Here is a 23,846-nt window from a genome sequence, read left to right on the forward strand (position 1 = left end):
CTAACAACCTGACTTGTGGGTCTTGCTGCTAGTCCTCTCTGCTGCTGAAAGCTGAATACATGAGTTGGTAATCTAAAGCCTGTACTCCCCCACACTCCCTCGTTGGTCTCGCCCCTTCTCTTGATTTCTCCCTCTTGCGCTCTCCTCTACCCCGTTTCTCTTTTTTTTTCTTTTTTTTAACACTCAAGCTGAACAATGTAACACCTGGTAGGTTTAGTCTGCCCTTGACTGCTGAGAGGCGCAGCCTTTGCAGAGCCCACCAAATCCCATTATGCCTGCTACTAGTGGAAGAGGCCATTAGTTGTATGACGAATGTACGGCAGATTGTGTTCACCATGCATATTTTGTGTGTGGTGTGCATTTGCAGCTGACTCAACAGTTCCAAGCTAGACACACAAACACACACCTCACCTCCATGTGTTGTAGAGCTCACTGACCCTCCAACCAGCAGATCAGTACCATGTCATTGCCTCTGTATGGAGTGGGGAAACTGACTTGGTTGGTACTGGTAAATACTACAGTCAGAATTACCTTCATTTCACTCCCTTTCCCTGTGCAGATTCACAGCTGTTTAGATAGCACTCCATACTGCTCTCCTACACTAAGTGCTGAACTGTGCTGGGCTCCTCTAATCTAATCCCAAACCAGTCAACACCGGGTTGAGAGTACGCTACAGGGACCACTGTAGAATGATCGGACCCGTTTGTTGGTACGTGTCAATAGGGCTGGGCGGTATATAATATTTTATGATATACTGGTATTGATGCAGGGACCAGTTTGGGTTTTTACTTTACCTTCTATAATGGTATTTGAATGTTTGTTAACTTCTCAGGGTTAGGCACCCCGACGGTCGCAGATTTTAGAGAAACAACAAATGTTCGTACATATAAGTGTCTTATATCGGTTGAAAGCTTAAATTCTCGTTAATATAACTGCACTATCCAATTTACAGTAGCTATTACTGTGAAAAAATAGGTCTGATATATTCCACTCTGATGGTGAAATGTGTACTTACATTCTGAAATCCTGCTCTGATTTATCAACCCAAGGGTCCCAGAGATGAAATGAAGTGTTGTTTTGTTAGAGAAAATCCCTTTTCATATCCTAAAAAGGTCCATATAGCATACACGATCGATTTTGTATTTTCACTCGTTCAATTTGCAAAGAAAGAAATCTGTGAAAATCTAACCCTAAACGTTCTTTCAACCAGTCAAATCACGTTCGTATGTATTCTTCAGAGATCCTAGAACGTAACCAGACTTCACTATATCATTAGGAGTATAGTATGTCCTATAGGACACCAAATTTGGTCAGTGACACCTTCATTGCATGCCGACGACGCAGGCGGCCTTCATTGGTCGACTAACTTTGTCAAATAAACATCAATCGGGGTCAAACAAAGCTAGCTAGATAGCCAATGAACTGGGCTTTACGGGAGTATCCGGAACCCTGTATCTGTCGCAAAATGTAGCTGCTAACCTTATGCAACAGCATGCCTTTCCTTTTAGACAAAAATGTATACGAATATTCAGAGTTATGAAAACTGGGTGTTTTGCAAATGTTAAACTTATAATGAATACTAATACTGGAAAAGCTAAGTTGAAGTCTAAGTATACAGATTTTACGATATTCTTGCAGAAAAATGTAATATGAATGCAAATGTCTACTTCACGATTTGCCCAAATGTACCTGGGTGACTTCGCACTAAATGTCATGTAGTTTGCTCATGCTTCAAATTGCCCTTCTGAGAATTTCACACTGCTGCCATCTGGTGGACACAATTGGAATTATGACCAGAGTGATGGCTGGAAGTGGGACCTTTGTTGCATTTCAAAAATGGTGGTAGAAAAAAACAACGGTTGTTTTGTCTTTGTCTTTTCTTCTACCAGATCTATTGTGTTGTTCTCCCGCAATAAATTCACTTTTCCACAAACTTCAGTGATTCCTAACAAATGGTATCAAGAATATGCATATCCTTCCTTGAGGGCCTGAGCTACAGGCAGTTAGATTTGGGTATGTCATTTTAGGTGAAAATGTAAAGAAAACATAGGGATAGCCCCCCCCCATTTTTCTAAGACTTGAATTAGCTAACACAACGTGCCATTGGAACACAGGAGTGATGGTTGCTGATAACGGGCCTCTGTACGTATGTCAATTCCATAAAATAAAAATGAGCCATTTCCACCTACAATAGTAATTTACAACATCTACACTATTAATGATCAATTTTATGTTAATTTAAAAATGGACAAAAGTGCTCTATCAGGACATTTCTAAGTGACCCCAAACGCATGCACGGTAGTGTGTATATATTTTACACTATTCTATGATATCTATTGCATCTTAGTCACTCTGTCACTGCTCATCCATATATTCTTATCCCATTCCTTTACTAGATTGTGTGTATTCGGTTTTGCTGTGGAGTTGTTAGATATTACCTGTTCGATACTGCTGCACTGTCGGATCTAGAAGCATAAGCATTTCGCTACACTCTAACATTTACTAACCATGTGTATGTGACCAATATGATTTGAGGAGTGGTTAATTCCAGTCCACAAAAAAAAAATCCCCCCAGCCCCAGCTGAAACACCTGACTCTAATAATCACCTAATCATGATCTTCAGTTTAGAATGCAATTTGATTAAACAGCTGTGTTTGCCAGGGATGGAAAAAAGTGCGACATCAGTAAGGCCCTTGGGGAAAGGAATTACCCACCTCTGTGCTAGAGGGTAAACCTTTTTCTAATGGCTAAAATAGTTTCCCCACCCCCTCAATCTACAAACAATACCCCATAAAATACAAAGCCCCCCCCAAAAAAACGATTTACCATTATTTTTTTTTGGGTGGGGGGGGGTTATATTTACATAAGTGTTCAGACCCTTTACTCAGTACTTTGTTGAAGCACACCTGTATTTGTGTAATTTCTCCCATCAAGCGCTGTCAGGTTGGATGGGGAGCGTTGCGGCACAGCTATTTTCAGCTCTCCAGAAATATTCGATCAGGTTCAAGTCCAGGCTCTGGCTGGGCCTCAAGGACATTGAGACTTGTCTTGAAGCCACTCCCTCGTTGTCTTGGCTGTGTGCTTAGGGTCGTTGTCCTGTTGGAAGGTGAACCGTCGCTCCAGTCTGATGTCCTGACAAGGCTCTCTGTACTTTGCTCAGTTCATCTTTCCCTCCATCCTGACTAGTCGCCCAGTCCTGGCCTCTGAAAAACATTCCCACAGCATGATGCTGCCACCACCATGCTTCACCGTAGGGATGGTGCCAGGTTACTCCAGACATGACATTTGGCATTCAGGGCAAAGATTTCAATCTTGGTTTCATCAGACCAAAGAATCTTGTTTCTCATGGTCTGAGAATCTTTAGGTGCCTTTTGGCAAACTCCAAGCGGGCTATCGTGACTTTTACTGAGTGGCTTCTGTCTGGCCACTCTACCATAAAGGCCTGATAGGTGGAGTGCTGCATGTATGGTTGTCGTCCTGGAAGATTCTCCCATCTCCACAGAGGAACTCTGGAGTGACCATCGGGTTCTTGGTCACCTCCCTGACCTAGGCCCTTCACCCCTGACTGCTCAGTTTGGCCAGGCAGCCAGCTCTAGGATGTCTTGGTAGTTGCAAACTTAATCCAAGAATGTTGTAATCCACTGTTCTTGGACCTTCCATGCTGCAGAACTGTTTTGGTACTCCTCCCCAAACGTGACCCTCAACAAAATCCTGTCTCGGAGCTCTACGGACAATTCATTCGACCTCATGGCTTGGTTTTTGCTCTGACATGCACTGTCAATGGTGGGACCTTTTTATATAGACAGGTGTGTGCCTTTCCAAATTATATCTCGTCAATTGGATTTACCACAGGTGGACTCCAATCAAGTAGAAGAAACAGCAAGGATGATCAATGGAAACAGGACGCACCAGAGCTCAATTTCGAGTCTCATAGCAAAGGGTAGGAATACTTGTTGTTTTTTATTTTAGCTTTATTTAACTAGGCAAGTCAGTAAAGAACATTCTTAATTACAATGACAGCCTAGGAACAGTGGGTTAACTGCCTTGTTCAGGGGCAGAATGACAGATTTTTACCTTGTCAGCTCGGTGATTCGCTTTAGCAATATTTCGGTTACTGGCCCAACGCTCTAACCACTAGGCTACCTGCCGTCCTGAATAAGATATCAGTTTATGTTAAAGACATTTGCAAAAATTACACACACACAAAAATATCACTTATTCATTGAGGTATTGTGTGTAGGTTGCTGAGTTATTTAAAAAAATATATATATTTTAGAATAAGACAAAACGCAACAAAATTTGGGAAGTCAAGGGGTCTGAATACTTTGAATGCACTGTATGCACGCATACAGTACCAGTCAAAAGTTGACACCTAGTCCAGGGTTTTTATTTACTTTACATTTGTCGAATTTCTTTCCTTCCATTTGAGCCAATCAGTTGTGCTGTCTCAAGATACAGAAGATTGCCCCATTTGTGTAAAAGACAAAGTCAATTTTATTTTAAATATAACTGGGCAAGTCGGTTAAGAACAAATTCAAATTTACAATGATGGCCTACCGAGGAACAGTGGGTTAACTGCCTTGAGGGCAGAACGACAGATTTACATTGTCAGCTCGGGGATTCGATCCAGAAACCTTTCAGTTACTAGCCCAACGCTCTAACCATTAGGCTACCTGCCACCTCATTATGGCTAGAACAGCTCAAATAAGCAAAGGGTGGCTACTTTGAAGCATCAAAACTATGAAATAACACAAATGGAATCATGTAGGAACCACAAGTTAAAAAAGTGAACAAATCAAAGTAGCCACCCTTTGCCTTGATGACAGCTTTGCACACTCTTGGCATTCTCTCAACCAGCTTCACCTGGAATACTTTTCCAACAGTCTTGAAGGAGTTCCCACATATGCTGAGCACTTGTTCGCTGCTTTTCCTTCAGTCTGTGGTCCAACTCATCCCAAACCATCTCAAATTGTGTGGCCAGGTCATCTGATGCAGCACTCATCACTCTCCTTCCTGGTAAAATAGCCCCTTACACAGCCTGGAGGTGTGTTGGGTCATTGCCCTGGTGAAAAACAAAATGAGTGGGACTATGTGCAAACCAGATGGGATGGCGTATCACTGCAGAATGCAGTGGAAGCCATGCTGGTTAAGTGTGCTGCGAATTCTAAATAAAATCACTTGTCACCAGCAAAGCACCATCACACCTCCATGCTTCACGGTGGGAACCACACATGCAGAGATTATCCGTTCACCTACTGTGTAGGTGAGACACGGCGGTTGGGAACCAAAAATCTCACATTTGGACTCGGACCAAAGGACCGATTTCCACCAGTTTAAATGTCCATTACTCATGTTTCTTGGCCAAAGCAAGTCTCTTCTTATTGGTGTCCTTTTAGTAGTGGTTTCTTTGCAGCAATTCAACCATGAAGGCCTAATTCACACAGTCTCTTCTGAACAGTTGATGTTGAGATGTCTTACTTGGACTCCGTGAATCATTTATTTTGGCAGCAGTTTCTGAAGCTGGTAACTCTAATGAACTTACTCTCCTCAGCATAGGTAACTCTGGATCTTCCATTCCTGTGGCAGTCCTCGTGAGAGCCAGATTCAATATTGCACTTGAAAAAAACTTTCAAAGGACTTGAATTTTTCTGTATTGACTGACCTTCATGTCTTTAACCTGTTATGGCTGTATCCCTTTGTTTTCAATTTCTGCCTGAAGACATACCCTAATCTAACTGCCTGTAGCTCAGCCCCAGAGGCAAGGATATGCATATTCTTGTTATCATTTGAATGGAAACATTCTGAAGTTTGTGGAAATGTTCATTGAATGTAGGAGAATATAACACAGTAGATCTGATGGAAGAAAAGAGAAAGAGCATACGTTTTCTGTTTTTTATTGCTGTAGTATCTTTCACATGTACTAGAATAGGATGCTGGAGATAATTTTGATGGATAACACAAGAGGGCAACTGTAGGTGTGCAAAGTTTCAGACTGATAACTTCAGGAATGGGTGAGCTACATGGCAATTATCTGCCGAAATTGTTGCCACCCCTATTACTAGCCTGTTCAACCTCTCTTTCGTGTCGTCTGAGATTCCCAAAGATTGGAAAGCAGCTGCGGTCATCCCCCTCTTCAAAGGGGGGGACACTCTTGACCCAAACTGCTACAGACCTATATCTATCCTACCATGCCTTTCTAAGGTCTTCGAAAGCCAAGTCAACAAACAGATTACCGACCATTTTGAATCTCACCATACCTTCTCTGCTATGCAATCTGGTTTCAGAGCTGGTCATGGGTGCACCTCAGCCACGCTCAAGGTCCTAAACGATATCTTAACCGCCATCGATAAGAAACATTACTGTGCAGCCGTATTCATTGATCTGGCCAAGGCTTTCGACTCTGTCAATCACCACATCCTCATCGGCAGACTCAACAGCCTTGGTTTCTCAAATGATTGCCTCGCCTGGTTCACCAACTACTTCTCTGATAGAGTTCAGTGTGTCAAATCGGAGGGTCTGTTGTCCGGACCTCTGGCAGTCTCTATGGGGGTGCCACAGGGTTCAATTCTTGGACCGACTCTCTTCTCTGTATACATCAATGAGGTCGCTCTTGCTGCTGGTGAGTCTCTGATCCACCTCTACGCAGACGACACCATTCTGTATACTTCCGGCCCTTCTTTGGACACTGTGTTAACAACCCTCCAGGCAAGCTTCAATGCCATACAACTCTCCTTCCGTGGCCTCCAATTGCTCTTAAATACAAGTAAAACTAAATGCATGCTCTTCAACCGATCGCTACCTGCACCTACCCGCCTGTCCAACATCACTACTCTGGACGGCTCTGACTTAGAATACGTGGACAACTACAAATACTTAGGTGTCTGGTTAGACTGTAAACTCTCCTTCCAGACCCATATCAAACATCTCCAATCCAAAGTTAAATCTAGAATTGGCTTCCTATTTCGCAACAAAGCATCCTTCACTCATGCTGCCAAACATACCCTTGTAAAACTGACCATCCTACCAATCCTCGACTTTGGCGATGTAATTTACAAAATAGCCTCCAATACCCTACTCAACAAATTGGATGCAGTCTATCACAGTGCAATCCGTTTTGTCACCAAAGCCCCATATACTACCCACCATTGCGACCTGTACGCTCTCGTTGGCTGGCCCTCGCTTCATACTCGTCGCCAAACCCACAGGCTCCATGTCATCTACAAGACCCTGCTAGCTAAAGTCCCCCCTTATCTCAGCTCGCTGGTCACCATAGCATCTCCCACCTGTAGCACACGCTCCAGCAGGTATATCTCTCTAGTCACCCCCAAAACCAATTATTTCTTTGGCCGCCTCTCCTTCCAGTTCTCTGCTGCCAATGACTGGAACGAACTACAAAAATCTCTGAAACTGGAAACACTTATCTCCCTCACTAGCTTTAAGCACCAACTGTCAGAGCAGCTCACAGATTACTGCACCTGTGCATAGCCCACCTATAATTTAGCCCTATCAACTACCTCTTTCCCAACTGTATTTAATTTATTTATTTATTTTGCTCCTTTGCACCCCATTATTTTTATTTCTACTTTGCACATTCTTCCATTGCAAAACTACCATTCCAGTGTTTTACTTGCTATATTGTATTTACCTTGCCACCAAGGCCTTTTTTGCCTTTACCTCCCTTCTCACCTCATTTGCTCACATTGTATATAGACTTGTTTATACTTTATTATTGACTGTATGTTTGTTTTACTCCATGTGTAACTCTGTGTTGTATCTGTCAAACTGCTTTGCTTTATCTTGGCCAGGTCGCAATTGTAAATGAGAACTTGTTCTCAACTTGCCTACCTGGTTAAATAAAGGTAAAATAAAAATAAAAAATTTAGCATGAAGTCACCCAGGTGTCCCACACAAGTTGCCCAAATGTACCCAAGTGGCCGAATTAGTGAAATTAACTATATACAACAGTGCAAATAACTATATACAACATATCAAAAAGCAATTCTAACACACACACACACCAACAAAAAAGTTTCAAAAAAAAAAAAAAGCAGTACACCCTTTGGAAGTCCTCAACACAATATTGGGCGTGCAAAATTATTCAGCCCCTTTACTTTCAGTGCAGCAAACTCTCTCCAGAAGTTCAGTGAGGATCTCTGAATGATCCAATGTTGACCTAAATGACTAATGATGATGATAAATACAATCCACCTGTGTGTAATCAAGTCTCCGTATAAATGCACCTGCACTGTGATAGTCTCAGAGGTCCGTCAAAAGCGCAGAGAGCATCATGAAGAACAAGGAACACACCAGGCAGGTCCGAGATACTGTTGTGAAGAAGTTTAAAGCCGGATTTGGATACAAAAAGATTTCCCAAGCTTTAAACATCCCAAGGAGCACTGTGCAAGCGATAATATTGAAATGGAAGGAGTATCAGACCACTGCAAATCTACCAAGACCTGGCCGTCCCTCTAAACTTTCAGCTCATACAAGGAGAAGACTGATCAGAGATGCAGCCAAGAGGCCCATGATCACTCTGGATGAACTGCAGAGATCTACAGCTGAGGTGGGAGACTCTGTCCATAGGACAACAATCAGTCGTATATTGCACAAATCTGGCCATTATGGAAAAGTGGCAAGAAAGCCATTTCTTAAAGATATCCATAAAAAGTGTTGTTTAAAGTTTGCCACAAGCCACCTGGGAGAGACACCAAACATGTGGAAGAAGGTGCTCTGGTCAGATGAAACCAAAATTGAACTTTTTGGCAACAATGCAAAACGTTATATTTGGCATAAAAGCACACAACTGAACACACCATACCCACTGTCAAACATGGTGGTGGCAGCATCATGGTTTGGGCCTGCTTTTCTTCAGCAGGGACAGGGAAGATGGTTAAAATTAATGGGAAGATGGATGGAGCCAAATACAGGACCATTCTGGAAGAACCTGATGGAGTCTGCAAAAGACCTGTGACTGGGATGGAGATTTCTCTTCCAACAAGACAATGATCCAAAACATAAAGCAAAATCTACAATGGAATGGTTCAAAAATAAACATATCCAGGTGTTAGAATGGCCAAGTCAAAGTCCCGACCTGAATCAAATCGAGAATCTGTGGAAAGAACTGAAAACTGCTATTCACAAATGCTCTCCATCCAACCTCACTGAGCTCGAGCTGTTTTGCAAGGAGGAATGGGAAAAAATGTCAGTCTCTCGATGTGCAAAACTGATAGAGACATACCCCAAGCGACTTACAGCTATAATCGCAGCAAAAGGTGGCGCTACAAAGTATTAACTTAAGGGGGCTGAATGATTTTGCACGCCCAATTTTTCAGTTTTTGATTTGTTAAAAAAGTTTGAAATATCCAATAAATGTCGTTCCACTTCATGATTGTGTCCCACTTGTTGATTCTTCACAAAAAAATACAGTTTTATATCTTTATGTTTGAAGCCTGAAATGTGGCAAAAGGTTGCAAAGTTCAAGGGGGCCGAATACTTTCGCAAGGTGTGTGTGTGTGTGTGTGTGTGTGTGTGTGTGTGTGTGTGTGTGTGTATATATGTATATATATGTATATATATGTATATATATATATATATATATATATATATGTATGTATATATATATATATATATATATATATATATATATATATATATATATATATATATATATATATATATATATATAATATATATATATATATACACACAAACAAACCACACATTTCATTACAAATTTAAAAAAAATATATATTTCATAAAACGGCATTAGCACTTACCCGTCCAGAAGTACGTCCTGTCCTTGCAGAAACAGCTCCTCAGTTCCTTTTTGAATCATAACACTCAAAGATTCCTCAAGCAAAAAATCTCTCACTTCCACTTTTTCACTTTCACTTTAGACTTTGACTTCGCTTTTCCTGATTTATTCGCCATGATGTCTTCAATGAAATCGTTGAAAATACAACTTTCCGAAATACAGCTGCGCGTAACAAGCCTCACAGCAACTCCTCTGATCGTCAAGGCGAGAATGGAGTTCGTTACACATGCGATATCAAACAAGGAATGGTGCTCCAACCCAAAACCATTACATACTGGCGTTTACCTCAGCTCATTGGCTATCTACCCAGCTAGATTTCAAGAAGATCATTGGGCAGAAATACAGTCCATCAATGAAGCTTCGCTAAAATGATTGGTCCGTAAGGTAGTCATTGCTCGTTGTCTTCAAATCAGTTCACTTCTGTTAATTCTCCCCGCAAAAAAAACAATGACGTTTGGCTGTGTTGCAAACATCCAGAGGAATGCACTGAAACCAACCATGACTAGATAAACGATGGTTTACCGTGTGTAATTGTCGAATGCGCCGTAAAAAATTGATGCGAGATGGAAATCACGGCACAAACGGGTTACAAAATGTTTAGATTTAAGCTATAAAATTGATTTTATCAAAGAAAACGGCACTTCATTTGATCACTGGGACCCTCGGGAAGAGAAATAAGAGCAAGATATCAGAATGTAAGTCATAATTTTACCTTCAGATGTGAATGTGTAAACTGTCATGGCGAAAAATGTTTCTGTTGTTGATTGCTCTTAAACAAAAGCATGGTATTTGTTGTCTGTAATAGCTATTTTAAATTGGAAAACGTAGTTTGATTACCAAGATTTGAATCTTTTGAAGGATGTAAGACACTTGCATTTTCAAGAATGTTTAATGTTAGGATGTTGTATTTTTAGTTGTCACTCTGAAATTTCCCCTGATGTTGATTCCTGTACAGGGATCGCAGCCATAACAGGTTCAATGATGGACTGTCATTTATCTTTGCTTATTTGAGCTGTTCCTGCCTTAATATGGACTTGGTCTTTTACCAAATAGGGCTATCTTCTGTATTCCACCCCTACCTTGTCACATCACAACTGATTGGCTCAAACTCATTAAAGAAAGAAATTCCACAAATGAACCTGCACAAAGGCACACCTGTTAATTGAAATTCATTCCATGCATTCTGGATGGATTTATTCTGGATGAAAGAATGCCAAGCTTTTGTAAAGCTGTCATCAAGGCAAAGGGTGGCTACTTCGAAGAACCTAAAATATATTTGAATAGTTGAACACTTTTGGTTACTACATGATTCCATGCGTGTCATTTCATAATTGATGTCTTCACTATTACTCTACAATGTAGAAAAGAGTCAAAATAAAGAACTCCTGGAATGAGTAGGTGTCAACTTTTGACTGGTTATATATTTATTAGCCAATTAATCTACAACCCCATTTCAAAAGAAAAGGTTGAATTAATTTCAGAGGGTAAATTGATAAGGTTTTATGCCCTTCCACACTTTTAACCCTTTGATGCGTAGGGCTTGGTGATATGGCCAAAATATTATATTACGGTATTTTATTTTAATTTTTTAAAGAAATGGACAGTATCTGTAGTTATTTAATAATCAAAGGTTCTACATTTGCTTTGAGTAGTGAGTGATCCAGAGTGGCAACACATACGTAAAGTTTTTTTCAATTAGTCTTTTTCCATTCTGATTGTTCTATACTGTTCAACCAAAACAAATTTCAGCACTTATAATTTCTGCATTTCCTGCACTCAATTGCAGTGGTGGAATAAGTACCCAAATGTCATACTTGAGTAAAAGTAATTTTCTATTGAACGACTGATAATTTAGAAAAACCTTTTGCAATTATGTTAGCACAGCTAAAAACGGTTCTGATTAAATAAGCACTCAAACTGGCCTTCTTTTGACTAGTTGAGTATCTGGAGCATCAGCATTTTTGGGTTCGATTACAGGCTCAAAATGGCCAGAAACAAAGACCTTTCTTCTGAAACCTGTCAGTCTATTCTTGTTCTGAGATATGAAGGCTATTCCATGTGAGAAATTGCCAAGAAACTGAAGATCTCGTACAATGCTGTGTACTGCTCCCTTCTCTAACTGGAATAGAAAGAGTGGGACGCCCCGACGCAAGAGGACAAGTACATTAGTGTCTAGTTTGAGAAACAGACGCCTCAAGTCCTCAGCTGGCATCTTCATTAACTTCTTATGGCTGGGGGCAGTTTTGAGTAGCTTGGATGAATAAACTGCCTGTTACTCAGTCCCAGTTGCTAATATATGCAAATGATTAGTATATTTGGATAGAAAACACTCAAACTGTTTGAATGATGTCTGTGAGTATAACAGAACTCATGGCAGGCAAAAACCTGAGAAAAAAATCCAACCAGGAAGTAGATAATCTGAGGTTGGTCATATTTTAAATCATTCCCTATTGAAGATACAGTGGGATATTGGTTGTTGCACTTCCTAAGGATTCCACTAGATGTCAAGTCTTTAGAACCTTGTTTGATGCTTCTACTGTGAAGGGGGGCCAAATGAGTGGGGAATGAGTCAGAGGTCTGCCAGAATGCCTTGAGCTCGTTCACGTGAGTTAGCTCGCATTCCATTGCATTTCTACAGACCAAGGAATTCTCCGGTTGGAACATTATTGAAGATTTATGTTAACATCCTAAAGATTGCTTCTATAATACGTTTGACATGTTTCTACGGACTGTAACGGAACTTTTTGACTCTTCGTCTGCTCCTAGTGAACGCCCTTCGTGAGTTAGAGCGTTTGGTAAACAAATCCAAACAAAAGGAGCTATTTGGACAAATGATAGACGTTATTGAACAAAACAAACATTTATTGCACTGGGAGTGCATTCTGATGAAGATCATCAAAGGTAAGTGAATATTTATAATGTTATTTCTGACTTCTGTTGACTGCACAATATATGGCAGATCTTTTGGGCTCTGAGCGCCGTACTCAGATTATTGCATGGTTTGCTTTTTCCGTAAAGCTTTTTTGAAATCTGACACAGCGGTTGCATTAAGGAGAAGTGTATCTAAAGTTCCATGTATACCACTTGTATTTTCATCAACATTTGAGTATTTCTGTAAATTGATGTGGCTCTCTGCAAAATCACCAGATGTTTTTGGATTACTTTACATAACGCCCCAATGTATACTGAGATTTTCTTATATAAATATGCACTTTATCGAACAAAACATATGTACTGTGTAACATGATCATTCTATTTCTGATTTTTGTGACTTCACTTTGGCTGGAAAAATGCCTGTTTTTCTGTGACTTGGCTCTGACCTAACATAATCGTTTGTGGTGCTTTTGCCGTAAAGCCTTTTTGAAATCGGACACTGTGGTGGGATTAACAAGAAGTGTATCTTTAAAATGGTGTGAAATACTTATGTTTGAGGAATTTTAGTTATGGGATTTCTGTTTTGAATTTGGCGCCCTGCACTTTCACTGGCTGTTGTCCTATCGATCCTGTTAGCGGGATCTCAGCCCTAAGAAGTTTTTAAATAGTACCTGCAAAACACCAGTCTCAACGTCAACAGTGAAGAGGCGACTCAGGGATGCTGGCCTTTTTGGCAGAGTTCCTCTGTCAGGTGTCTGTTCTTTTGCCCATATTAATCTTTTATTTTTATTGGCCAGTCTGAGATGTCGATTTTTCTTTGCAACTCTGCCTAGAAGGCCTGCATCCCGGAGTTGCCTCTTCACTGTTGACTGAGACTGGCAAATTGAAGAGGTTCTAGGGTGGCAGGTAAGGTGGTGATATGATCCTTGACTAGTCTCTGAAAGCGCTTCATGATGACAGAATGAGTGCTACGGGATGATAGTTATTTAGTTCAGATACCTTTTGCTTTCTTGGGAACAAGAATAATGGTGGCCATCTTGAAGCATGTGGGGACAGCAGACTGAGATGGGGATTGACTGAATAAGTCCGTAAACACACCAGCTAGATGGTCTGCGCATGCTCCGAGTACTCGGCTAGGGATGCCGTCTGGGCCGGCGTTTAAATGTTTTAATCACATCGTCCACGGAGAAGGAGAGCCCACAGTCTTTGGTAGCGGTTCGTGTCTGTGGCACTGTTGTCTTCAAAGCGCGCAAAGACATTGTTTAATTTGTCTGGCAGCAAGACTTCGATGTCTGCGACAGGGCTGGTATTCTTTTTGTAGTCCTTGATTGTCTGTAGGCCCTGCCACATACGTCTGGTGTTTGAGCCGTTGAATTGCGACGCCACTTTGTCTCTATACAGCTAGGCAGGTAGCCTAGTGGTTAGTGTTGGGCCACTAACTGAAAGGTTGCTAGATCGAATCCCCAAGCCGCCCCTGATAACTAACAAGATAGTTAGCCTACTGGGGAACAGTGGGTTATCATTGTAAGTAAGAATTTGTACTTAACCTTTCTAGCGCAGGGCTTCCGCTAGCGGAACACCTCGACAACATTCCGCTGAAAAGGTAGTGTGCGAAATTCAAAAATATTTTTTACAAATATGTAACTTTCACACATTAACAAGTCCAATACAGCAAATTAAATAAACATCTTGTTAATCTACCCATCGTGTCCGATTTCAAAAATGCTTTACAGTGAAAGCACAACGTGATTGTTAGGTCATAGCCAAGTCAAAAGAACAGCCACTTTTCCAGTGAAAGATTGGAGTAAAAAAAGCAGAAATATAGATAAAATTAATCACTAACCTTTGATCTTCATCATATGACACTCATAGGACATCATGTTACACAATACATGTATGTTTTGTTCGATAATGTGCATATTTATATCCAAAAATCTGTTTACTGCACGTAAGGTGCCAATGTAATGTTTTGATTCCAAAACATCCAGTGATTTTGCAGAAATACTAAAAATACACATTGATAAAAGATCCTAGTGTTATTCACAGAATTAAAGATATGCTTCTCCTTAATGCAACCACTGTCAGATTTCAAAAAATCTTTACGGAAAAAGCATAATCTGAGAACTGCGCTCAGACCCCAAAACAACCAGAGGAATAGTCGCCATTTTGGAATCAACAAAGTTAGAAATAACACCATAAATATTCACATTTTGTTCCATTTATGTCCAAATAGCCACTTGTTAGCGTGTTCAGCCCAGTAATCCATCTTCATGAGGCGCAGGCACTTCGTCCAGACAAAACTCAAAGTTCCGTTACAGTCCATTAGTCCTTTAGAAACATGTCAAACAATGTATGGAATCAATCGTTAGTATGTTTTTAACATATAACATCACTAATGTTCCAACCGGGGAATTCCTTTGTCTTCAGAAAAAGGACTGGAACGCGAGGTAACTCTGTCGGGAGCGCGTGTCATGAGACCAAGGCTCTCTGCCAGACCACTGACTCAAACAGGTCTCATGAGCCCCTCCTTAAATGTAGAATCCTCATTCAAGTTTCAAAAGACAGTTGACATCTCGTGGAAGCCCTAGGAAGTCCAACCTCATCCATATCTCACTGTGTGTTCGGTAGGCCAAGCTTTGAAAAACTACAAACCTCAGATGTCTCACTTCCTGGTTGGATTTTTCTCAGGTTTGCCTGCCATATGAGTTCTGTTATACTCACAGACATCATTCAAACAGTTTTAGAAATGTCAGTGTTTTCTATCCAATACTAATAATAATATGCATATATTAGCATATGGGACAGAGTAGAAGGCAGTTCACTATGGCACGCTATTCATCCAAAAGTGAAACTTTAACTAGGGACTGGACGTTAGCGAGTAATTTACTCTGAAGCGCTGCATGGTGTGCGTGCATCCGAAGCCTCACTAGGAGACCGCTCTGGCCCCTCTCCTCCGGCAGCGTTGTTTTGAGTCGCCCTCTGGAATAATTTCAAACGCTACAGACGTTTTCATGAGAATAACGATTTTTCGGGATGTCTCATGGTCTGACAAACACCGCTCTAGCTCTGCCACCTTTCACCGCAGATGCTGAAGAGCAATATTGGTGGATTGAGAAACATATCTCTAGCTGAAATAAACAAATTGGTATTTTTTTAATGTTAATTAGATTTCCACAGTGACGCTACCGTTGTAGGCCAAGGGTTAATTGCTGGATGTCTGCAGGTAAGAAGACTGTTAATTGCTGCTGTCTAATGACATAGACATGGGGTCAGTCTCATGGTACGCTATTCCCTACATAGTGCACTGCATTAGGCCAGAGCTCCCTATTCCCCATACCAGAGCCCTATGAGACACTGGTCAAAAGTAGTACGCTAATAGGGAATAGGGAGCTATTTTGGATGCGAGTCTGCAGTAGCCCAACCCCACCTATCAGATGCATTTAACTGGACAGAATTCATATGACTGACTTGTCTTTTTCATGGACATTTATGGTTGCCCAGGGATACAACTGTAATGACCCAATCCTTTTATATAATTGGTTCAAACTCCTGAATGTTAGAGGCAACAAGGCCTTTCCTACACACTCAGAGAACTGTTGAGTACAGTACATACAAGGATCATGGTTAGAGAGGGGGAGAGAGAATATGGGCACATGCTCCACACAATCCTTTGTTATAGAAATGTCTTGAAAGCTTCCCGCTCCCTTGGTTTTCTCTTTCCCTCCCCCTCTGTGGGCAGAGTAACTCCTGTGCCTTACAATAGTGCTGCTCTTCCATGGCTTCCACATGGGTGATCATGGCTTCGTGATCTTAACCGCTCTACTAAGCCATGTATCCCTCCAACTCAGAGCAGGCAAGCACAGGACACTATGGGCTGTAAAGAGTCCCATTCTTTGCTCAAGAACAGCGATGGGAAAGTAATAAAGAAACCCACCACTTCTTCTTGCGAGCGCTCTCACATTGCTTTTATTCTATTTTCTATTTATTGATTGTTTATCTCTTTCTGTAATGTCTTTCTCTGCCTGCCAGTCAGTGGCCTTGTCTTTTTATAACTGTACTGAGCCTGGTCCTCCACCCTGTTTGTTTCTACTGAGGTTATCATTTCACAGGCCAGAGAGAGAAGCACTGTAACACTGAGCCAGAACAAGCCCAGGTTGTGATATCATGCTCTATATACAGCAGCAGGCAGCGCAGAGCAACTCATAAAACATTGAGCCTATTCAGAGTTAAGGTCTACCACATAGAAGCCTTAATACGCCAATACCACACTTGGGTTCAAATAATACCATGTTATCTTTCAAATACTTTAGCTGCACGTCATTGAGCTTGCCTGGTGCAATGGAATAGTCCTAAAAGTGCAAATTCCACACAATTGGTAATCCAGGCAGTCAAGAAAACGAATACTAGCTACCTTTTTTAAAACCAGGTCTGCAGGGTATACCTACACACACAACCAGCATATACGATCAAAGACTTGACCTATATACAAATGGATATAAAATTCTAAAGGGAATAGAATTCTATATGTGACACAGTTCCTCAGAGTTCAGACATTGCTTAAAACATTTAATGATACAGGCTAGTGTTGAAATATTCAGCAGGTCTATCTATACATCTTGTCTACGGCTGTGATGTCAAGTGTACTTGAGAAACCTTGTTAGAGATGGTGTCCTGGCTGGCGAAGCAGAAAAGCTGGTTTTATAGCCTGGATTGATTGACCAGTAAGAAGATGGCTAAGTAGCCCATGGCTTGGTAATGATTGGCACAATCAAGACTGAGTGAGTGTATACTGAAATGTGTGCATGTCTTTGACTCTATGGGCTGTTGTAGGGTGTAAGACTAGGCAGTATGTAACAAGTTTCTCTGAGTTGGAAGGCTAATTTAGGATCCGGTCCATCCCCTGTCCATGTAATATTATTCATTATGATCTAAAAGACCAAACTGATTCTATATCAGCAATCCTTCTGAGATGCTTGATTACATGCAGCACCAGGTCTGTCGCGCTTTGCCTTGCTTCTAAATGAATTTCATAGTGAATTTAGGGGCGGCAGGTAGCTGACTTGTCTAGTTAATTCAAGGTTAAATAAAATAAAATAAATAGTGCAGTGTGAAAGCTGTGCAGCAGCGAGCCTGCTCTGGGCGGGGCTCTTGAAGCAGGTGTGTGTGGTGCGGAGCTAGCTCAACAGGACGTGATGTGATCAACAAGCTGGCTGGCTGGCAACAGGCTTGCGCTGTATGAGCTAATGCAGCATCTCCTTGCTCTGTTTGTTGTATATTCTTCATGGAACCGCTCTCACTGTCCTGTCTCTGCCATTTGAATCGCAGCATTTCACCCTCTGCTGCATTCAGCCTATGTTTAGGGTTGTTATACGTTTTGTCTAATTTGTCTGCTCTCCCATTGGTGCAATAGCTGGTGAAATCCTTGTTAGAGGAGTTTCTCATGATCATGTCATTTTTTTATTATTTTTTTATAAAAGGGTGGGGTTGGGTATTGGCTGTCTAAGTAAGCAGCATGACGTAATCTATTTGCCAACCACTGTTTTTAGATGGATAGTTGATATATGTGACATCTGTGTGTGTGTGTGTGTTGAATTGGTAAACAACAGTTTGTAGATACAGCATGTACTCTGAGCGAGGATGTCTTTTGTTACCTCTGGCCATGGCGGCCCACTCACTGATACCAACCAGCCACACACTGTTTCTTCTCACTGTGGGCTGGTAGCCATGGAGACCAGCGTGCTTGCACTCTGTTAGTCCTCTTCCCATTTCTCTCTCCCACCCTCTCCCTTTTTCTTTTTCCCTCTGTTTTCTCTTCCTCCTTTTTCTCTCCCTCTTTTGCCCCTTCTCTCTCGTCTGTTCTTGCCGCATAGTGAATTTGGTATGTTTTTTAATATAATCCCTCCCAGAGGTCGAGCCAGGGTGAGGAGGGAAAAGCTTGGATCTCAACAGTCCGACACTGCAGTACTTCAGCATCTTGATTTTTGACTGATGCCAATACAAGAATGCTTTTGTCCTTCCCAGTCTCTGTTGCTCTTATTGATACATCTTGTTCCTAGCTGAGGTAGAATAATGAATTGGCCCCCATCTTCCCATGTATGGAGGATGGGGGTCAGATATTTCACCGGATGTAAAAATGTGACGCATCAGCTTGGCGTTTCCACTCACTACCAAATATGGTAGTGAGAGGAAGCCCATTGGCCAGGAGAAGATGGAACGAGATGCATTTTGGCTGATCATCTGTAAATGTTCTTACAGATGAAACATTTTGATCTCAATACAGTTTTCTGTTCCCAAAACTAGAATCCAGAGTGGACTTTAAATAAAAAAATAAAATAAGGCTTGTTTAAAGGAGTGCCATGGCGAATTATTGCACATGGGCACTTCAGAGTAGGCGTTCCATAATGGAAATATGCAAATTAATGTTAGAACGTGCCAATAGCATTTCGCTAGCTCGTGCTTGGCTCTGCTCACCTTGCTTGCTCTGCCCACTATCACTAATTTGTTCCCATTTGAACTGACAGGCTGTGATCAAATCAAATGTATTTATATAGCCCTTCGTACATCAGCTGATATCTCAAAGTGCTGTACAGAAACCCAGCCTAAAACCCCAAACAGCAAGCAATGCAGGTGTAGAAGCACGGTGGCTAGGAAAAACTCCCTAGAAAGGCCAAAACCTAGGAAGAAACCTAGAAAGGAACCAGGCTATGTGGGGTGGCCAGTCCTCTTCTGGCTGTGCCGGGTGGAGATTATAACAGAACATGGCCAAGATGTTCAAATGTTCATAAATGACCAGCATGGTCGAATAATAATAATAAGGCAGAACAGTTGAAACTGGAGCAGCAGCACGGTCAGGTGGACTGGGGACAGCAAGGAGTCATCATGTCAGGTATTCCTGGGGCATGGTCCTAGGGCTCAGGTCCTCCAAGAGAGAGAAAGAAAGAGAGAAGGAGAGAATTAGAGAACGCACACTTAGATTCACACAGGACACCGAATAGGACAGGAGAAGTACTCCAGATATAACAAACTGACCCTAGCCCCCCGACACACAAACTACTGCAGCATAAATACTGGAGGCTGAGACAGGAGGGGTCAGGAGACACTGTGGCCCCATCCGAGGACACCCTCGTGGCTTAGTTTTACCAATCCTTGGTGGTACTGTAAGGGTTTAATGAATCTGAAATGAGAAATGGGGTGATGTCTATCTCTCGCTTGGCTCTGGAAACCCTTGTGCAGGGTTTTGTGCTTTTCTGGAGGCCAGAACAGGCTGTAGCTGGTTTGGGTTGTTCTTTTAATATATCTGTGTACATGACACCAAGGATCTTTTTGTTTTGCCCGTCTCAGCTGAGAGGCCCACAGTGTACCATTGTCTGCTGCGGCAAGCAGCCCCAGAGTAAGACTGACTGTTCTGTTGCAGCCCAGGATAACACTAGTACATACGCACAACCAATATGCTTCAGGGGTTTCTGTCTCTGTCTGCTGGGCCTGGGTGGAGCTAGGGAAACACGGTACACACAGTCACAACACACACCCTTTTAACTCTTTTACACAACACACTAACCTCCTCACCAGACCTGCAGCAGGCTGTCACATGAGCGATAACCTCCTGTTGACCTTCAGTTGTAATCACACTGCTATTGTCATCTGGGAGTAGGCAGGGATACAGGAGGTGTGGAAGGGGAATAGGGGGAGTGCAGGGTGGTACATGGGGCACTGGGTGCAGTCAGGCTGAAAGGCCAGCTACATGCTGTCCTGACAGACTGTCAAACATACACACACACACACACACACACCACTTTAAAGCCAGCCAGCCTCCGTGTGTCTGCCAAGCCCAACATCTTTTAAAAAAATTATTTATTGGTCAATTTTCTCACTCAGGTGAATAGCCTTGCCCAATGCCCCCACACACATCCAGACCATACAACGCTGTGAGAGTAAGCCCTCCTTGAACTTTGACACCTATTATCGAGCTATTGAACTTTACTACTTAAACTCACATTCTGTTCTCACTGTAAATTCATTCCATTCAGACCAGGGTTTCCGTTAGCCAGTAATAGCTGGCGTTTGTCGGTTAATTGTCAGAGAATAAGAAAAGAAAAAATCCCATTGCAAAATAATGCTTTTTTTTAGGCAATTCATTCATTAGGCTATTCACCAATTGCGGTAAATACATTTGACTGGCCATGCTTATGTCTAAGTTACTTTGTATAATTTTATGGAATTAAATTGCTGTGTGTACTGTATATTTGTTTTAATCACATGTGTAGAGCGTACAGATACAGAGCCTTTGAATGGACAATCTGTCAGACAGACTGCAGTATCTTTCGCTGCATTCGAGACAGCTGGGGACTCCGGAAAAATGAGGTCAAATCATGATGTCTGTGATCTTCAGGTCGGAAAGTCGGAGCTCTAGAAAGAAGCCGGAGTTCCCGAGTTGGATGACTGTTCAAAACAATTTTTCCCAGTCGGAGCTATGTTTAAAAAAATTAATAATAATCATGTCTCGATTGCACAGAAGTCGGAAGTCTATTCCTGTGTTTTGTAAGAGAGATCAAACGGCAATGGAAGGCAGGCTTCATCAGTGCATCACACCATTTTGCAATGAACTGGAGGCAGTATGCATTTTTAAAAAATACTTGTGTACAGTGTGTGGACACCCCTTCAAATTAGTAGATTCAGCTCTTTCAGCCACACCCGTTGCTGACATGTGTATAAAATCAAGCACACAGCAATGCACTCTCCGTAGACAAACATTGGCAGTAGAATGTCCTTATTGAAGAGCTCAGTGACTTTCAACGTGGCACCGTTATAGGATGCCACCTTTCCGACAAGTCAGTTTGTCCATCTTCTGCCATGCGAAAGCTTCCCTTGTCAACTGAAAAAAAGGTGTTATTGTGAAGTGGAAACGTCTAGGAGCAACAACGGCTTAGCCACGAAGTGGTAGGCCACACAAGCTCACAAAACGGGACTGCCGAGTGCTGAAGTGAGTAGCGCTTAAAAATCGTCTGTCCTCATTTGCAACACTCACTACTGAGTTCCAAACTGCCTCTGGAAGCAACGTCAGCACAATAACTGTTCGTCGGTAGCTTCATGAAATGGGTTTCCGTGGCCCAGAAGCCTCACAGAAGCCTTAGATCACCATGTGCAATGCAAAGCGTCAGCTGGTGTGGTGTAAAGCTCGTTGTCATTGGAGTAGTGGAAACCCGTTCTCTGGAGTGATTAATGGCGCTTGACTATCTGGTAGTCCGACAGACAAATCTGGGTTTGGGGGATGCCAGGAGAACGCTACCTGCCCTAATGCATAGTGGAGCTGTTTTTAATGGTTCGGACTAGGCCCCTTAGTCCCAGTGAAGGGAATTCTTAACACTACAACCTAGTGACATTCTAGACGATTCTGTGCTTCAAACTTTGTGGCATGGGAAAAGCCCATTCCTGTTTCAGCATGACAATGCCCTGTCTACAAAGTGAGGTCCCTACATAAATGGTTTGTCGAGATCAATGTGGAAGAGCTTGACTGATCTGCACAGACCCCAACCTCATTGAACACCTTTGGGATGAACTAGAATGCTGACTGCAAGCTAGGCCTAATCGCCCAACATCAGTGCCCGACCTCACTAGTGCTCTTGTGGCTGAATGGAAGCAAGTCCCCGCAGCAATGTTCCAACATCTAGTGGAAAGCCTGCCCAGAGGGGAGGCTGTTATAGCAGCAAACGGGGGACCAACTCTATATTAATGCCCATGATTTTGAATGAGATGTTCGACTAGCAGGTGTCCAAATACCTTTGGTAATGTTGTGTATATGTAATTATTTGAAACCTGAATGTTTTAATACATATTGAGGCATGTCTTACCTTGCTTCAAAGCAGCCTATTAGAGCTCCCTTTTTACTTCTTCAATGGATATTTTCATATCGGTCACATGAAACCGCTTGCATGTGCCGTGCACTTTGACAACTGTTTTCCCACTAATTGCATTATGAAACAAACCATTTGTGTGTGGCCTTCAGTCTTGTGCACGTTGCACCCAATGCATGTCAATAAATTGAAAATGTTGCCGGTCTAATGTCCTGCTCCACATTTCCTTAACGGAAACCCTGGTTCAGACAACCGTTTCAGCTGAATGACTTTTAGCACTGAAATAACCTAGCCCTGGGTGGGTAAATTTAGCCTCAGCCGTGGCTTTAGTTCCAGGTTGCACCCACAGGTCAGTTACGTGTGTGTATTGGCCCAACCCTGAACAGAGGAAGAGTCACACAGTGAAATGACTGCCTGACTCCTCTCTGTCTGGTTTATCTCCACATCTCTTACCGCTAGCTCACCTTTCACTTGTCTCGTCTAATATAAAGAATTTTATAGAATAGCTGTCTGTCTGAACTATGCAGCTGTTTCTGTGGTGTACAGTAGGCTACTTTTAATTTTCTCTCTACTCTGTGGGGAGTGATTCCTCCATTATTTGCCCAGAGCAACAAGATCTCATTATCGACAGCAGACATGTGCTATCTGTGCCAAATTGGTCTGTGCGTGTGATTTTTCTATAATGCATGTCAAACAAAAGACCAATGCAATTTACATGTTATTCAGACATGCTTATTTAATTTGTTTTACCTGTAGTCACATCCCTGACTCTAAATGAAGTCTGTCTCGTCTTCTAATCTCTACTGCTTTTAACAAGTTAACTAATTGCTGTTTTGTCCTATTGCAGAAATCGAGCGATAGCTGATTATCTTCGTTCCAATGGATATGAAGAGGCTTATTCAACTTTCAAGAAGGAGGCAGAATTAGACATGGTGAGTAATGATGGAACACATTACACACACACACACACACACACACTATCAATCAAGCCTATTTACCCAAACAATACGGCTTTGACTTCCACTTTATTCCCCCTTTTAATTGACGCAGACGTGTGACTGAATCCATATGAGCCCGATTAAGGTGCTTTAGAGCCATGATTATAGGTAGTCTCTCGCGCGCACACACGCGACACTGCAGTCAGGGTTGTGGAACAGAAGCTGAAGATAACCTCTCTCCCGGTCTTCCCAGCTGTGCTCTATCAGAGCTAATGTAACTGCAGGTAGTTAGCAGCTAAAGCCCCGAATGAAAGAGCCCTTTGAATTTATGCAATGAACAATCTCTTCTCAAACAAGACAAAACAAGG

The 23,846-nt window shown here is 42.0% G+C and overlaps 1 protein-coding gene across 4 annotated transcripts in view; it reads left to right on the forward strand.

Annotated features, from left to right (window-relative positions):
* Positions 1–23,846, forward strand: part of LOC110503872 (lissencephaly-1 homolog A) — an 86,618-nt gene that overhangs the window by 37,863 nt on the left and 24,909 nt on the right. For all 4 annotated transcript variants that reach the window (XM_036962036.1, XM_036962034.1, XM_036962038.1 and 1 more), the window contains one exon: positions 23,388–23,472. In XM_036962036.1, coding sequence (XP_036817931.1) covers positions 23,388–23,472 — 85 coding nt within the window. The remainder of the gene's footprint in view (positions 1–23,387; positions 23,473–23,846) is intronic.

Source organism: Oncorhynchus mykiss, chromosome 24 (genome assembly GCF_013265735.2).
Source record: "Oncorhynchus mykiss isolate Arlee chromosome 24, USDA_OmykA_1.1, whole genome shotgun sequence".
In the NCBI taxonomy this organism is placed as follows: domain Eukaryota; kingdom Metazoa; phylum Chordata; class Actinopteri; order Salmoniformes; family Salmonidae; genus Oncorhynchus; species Oncorhynchus mykiss.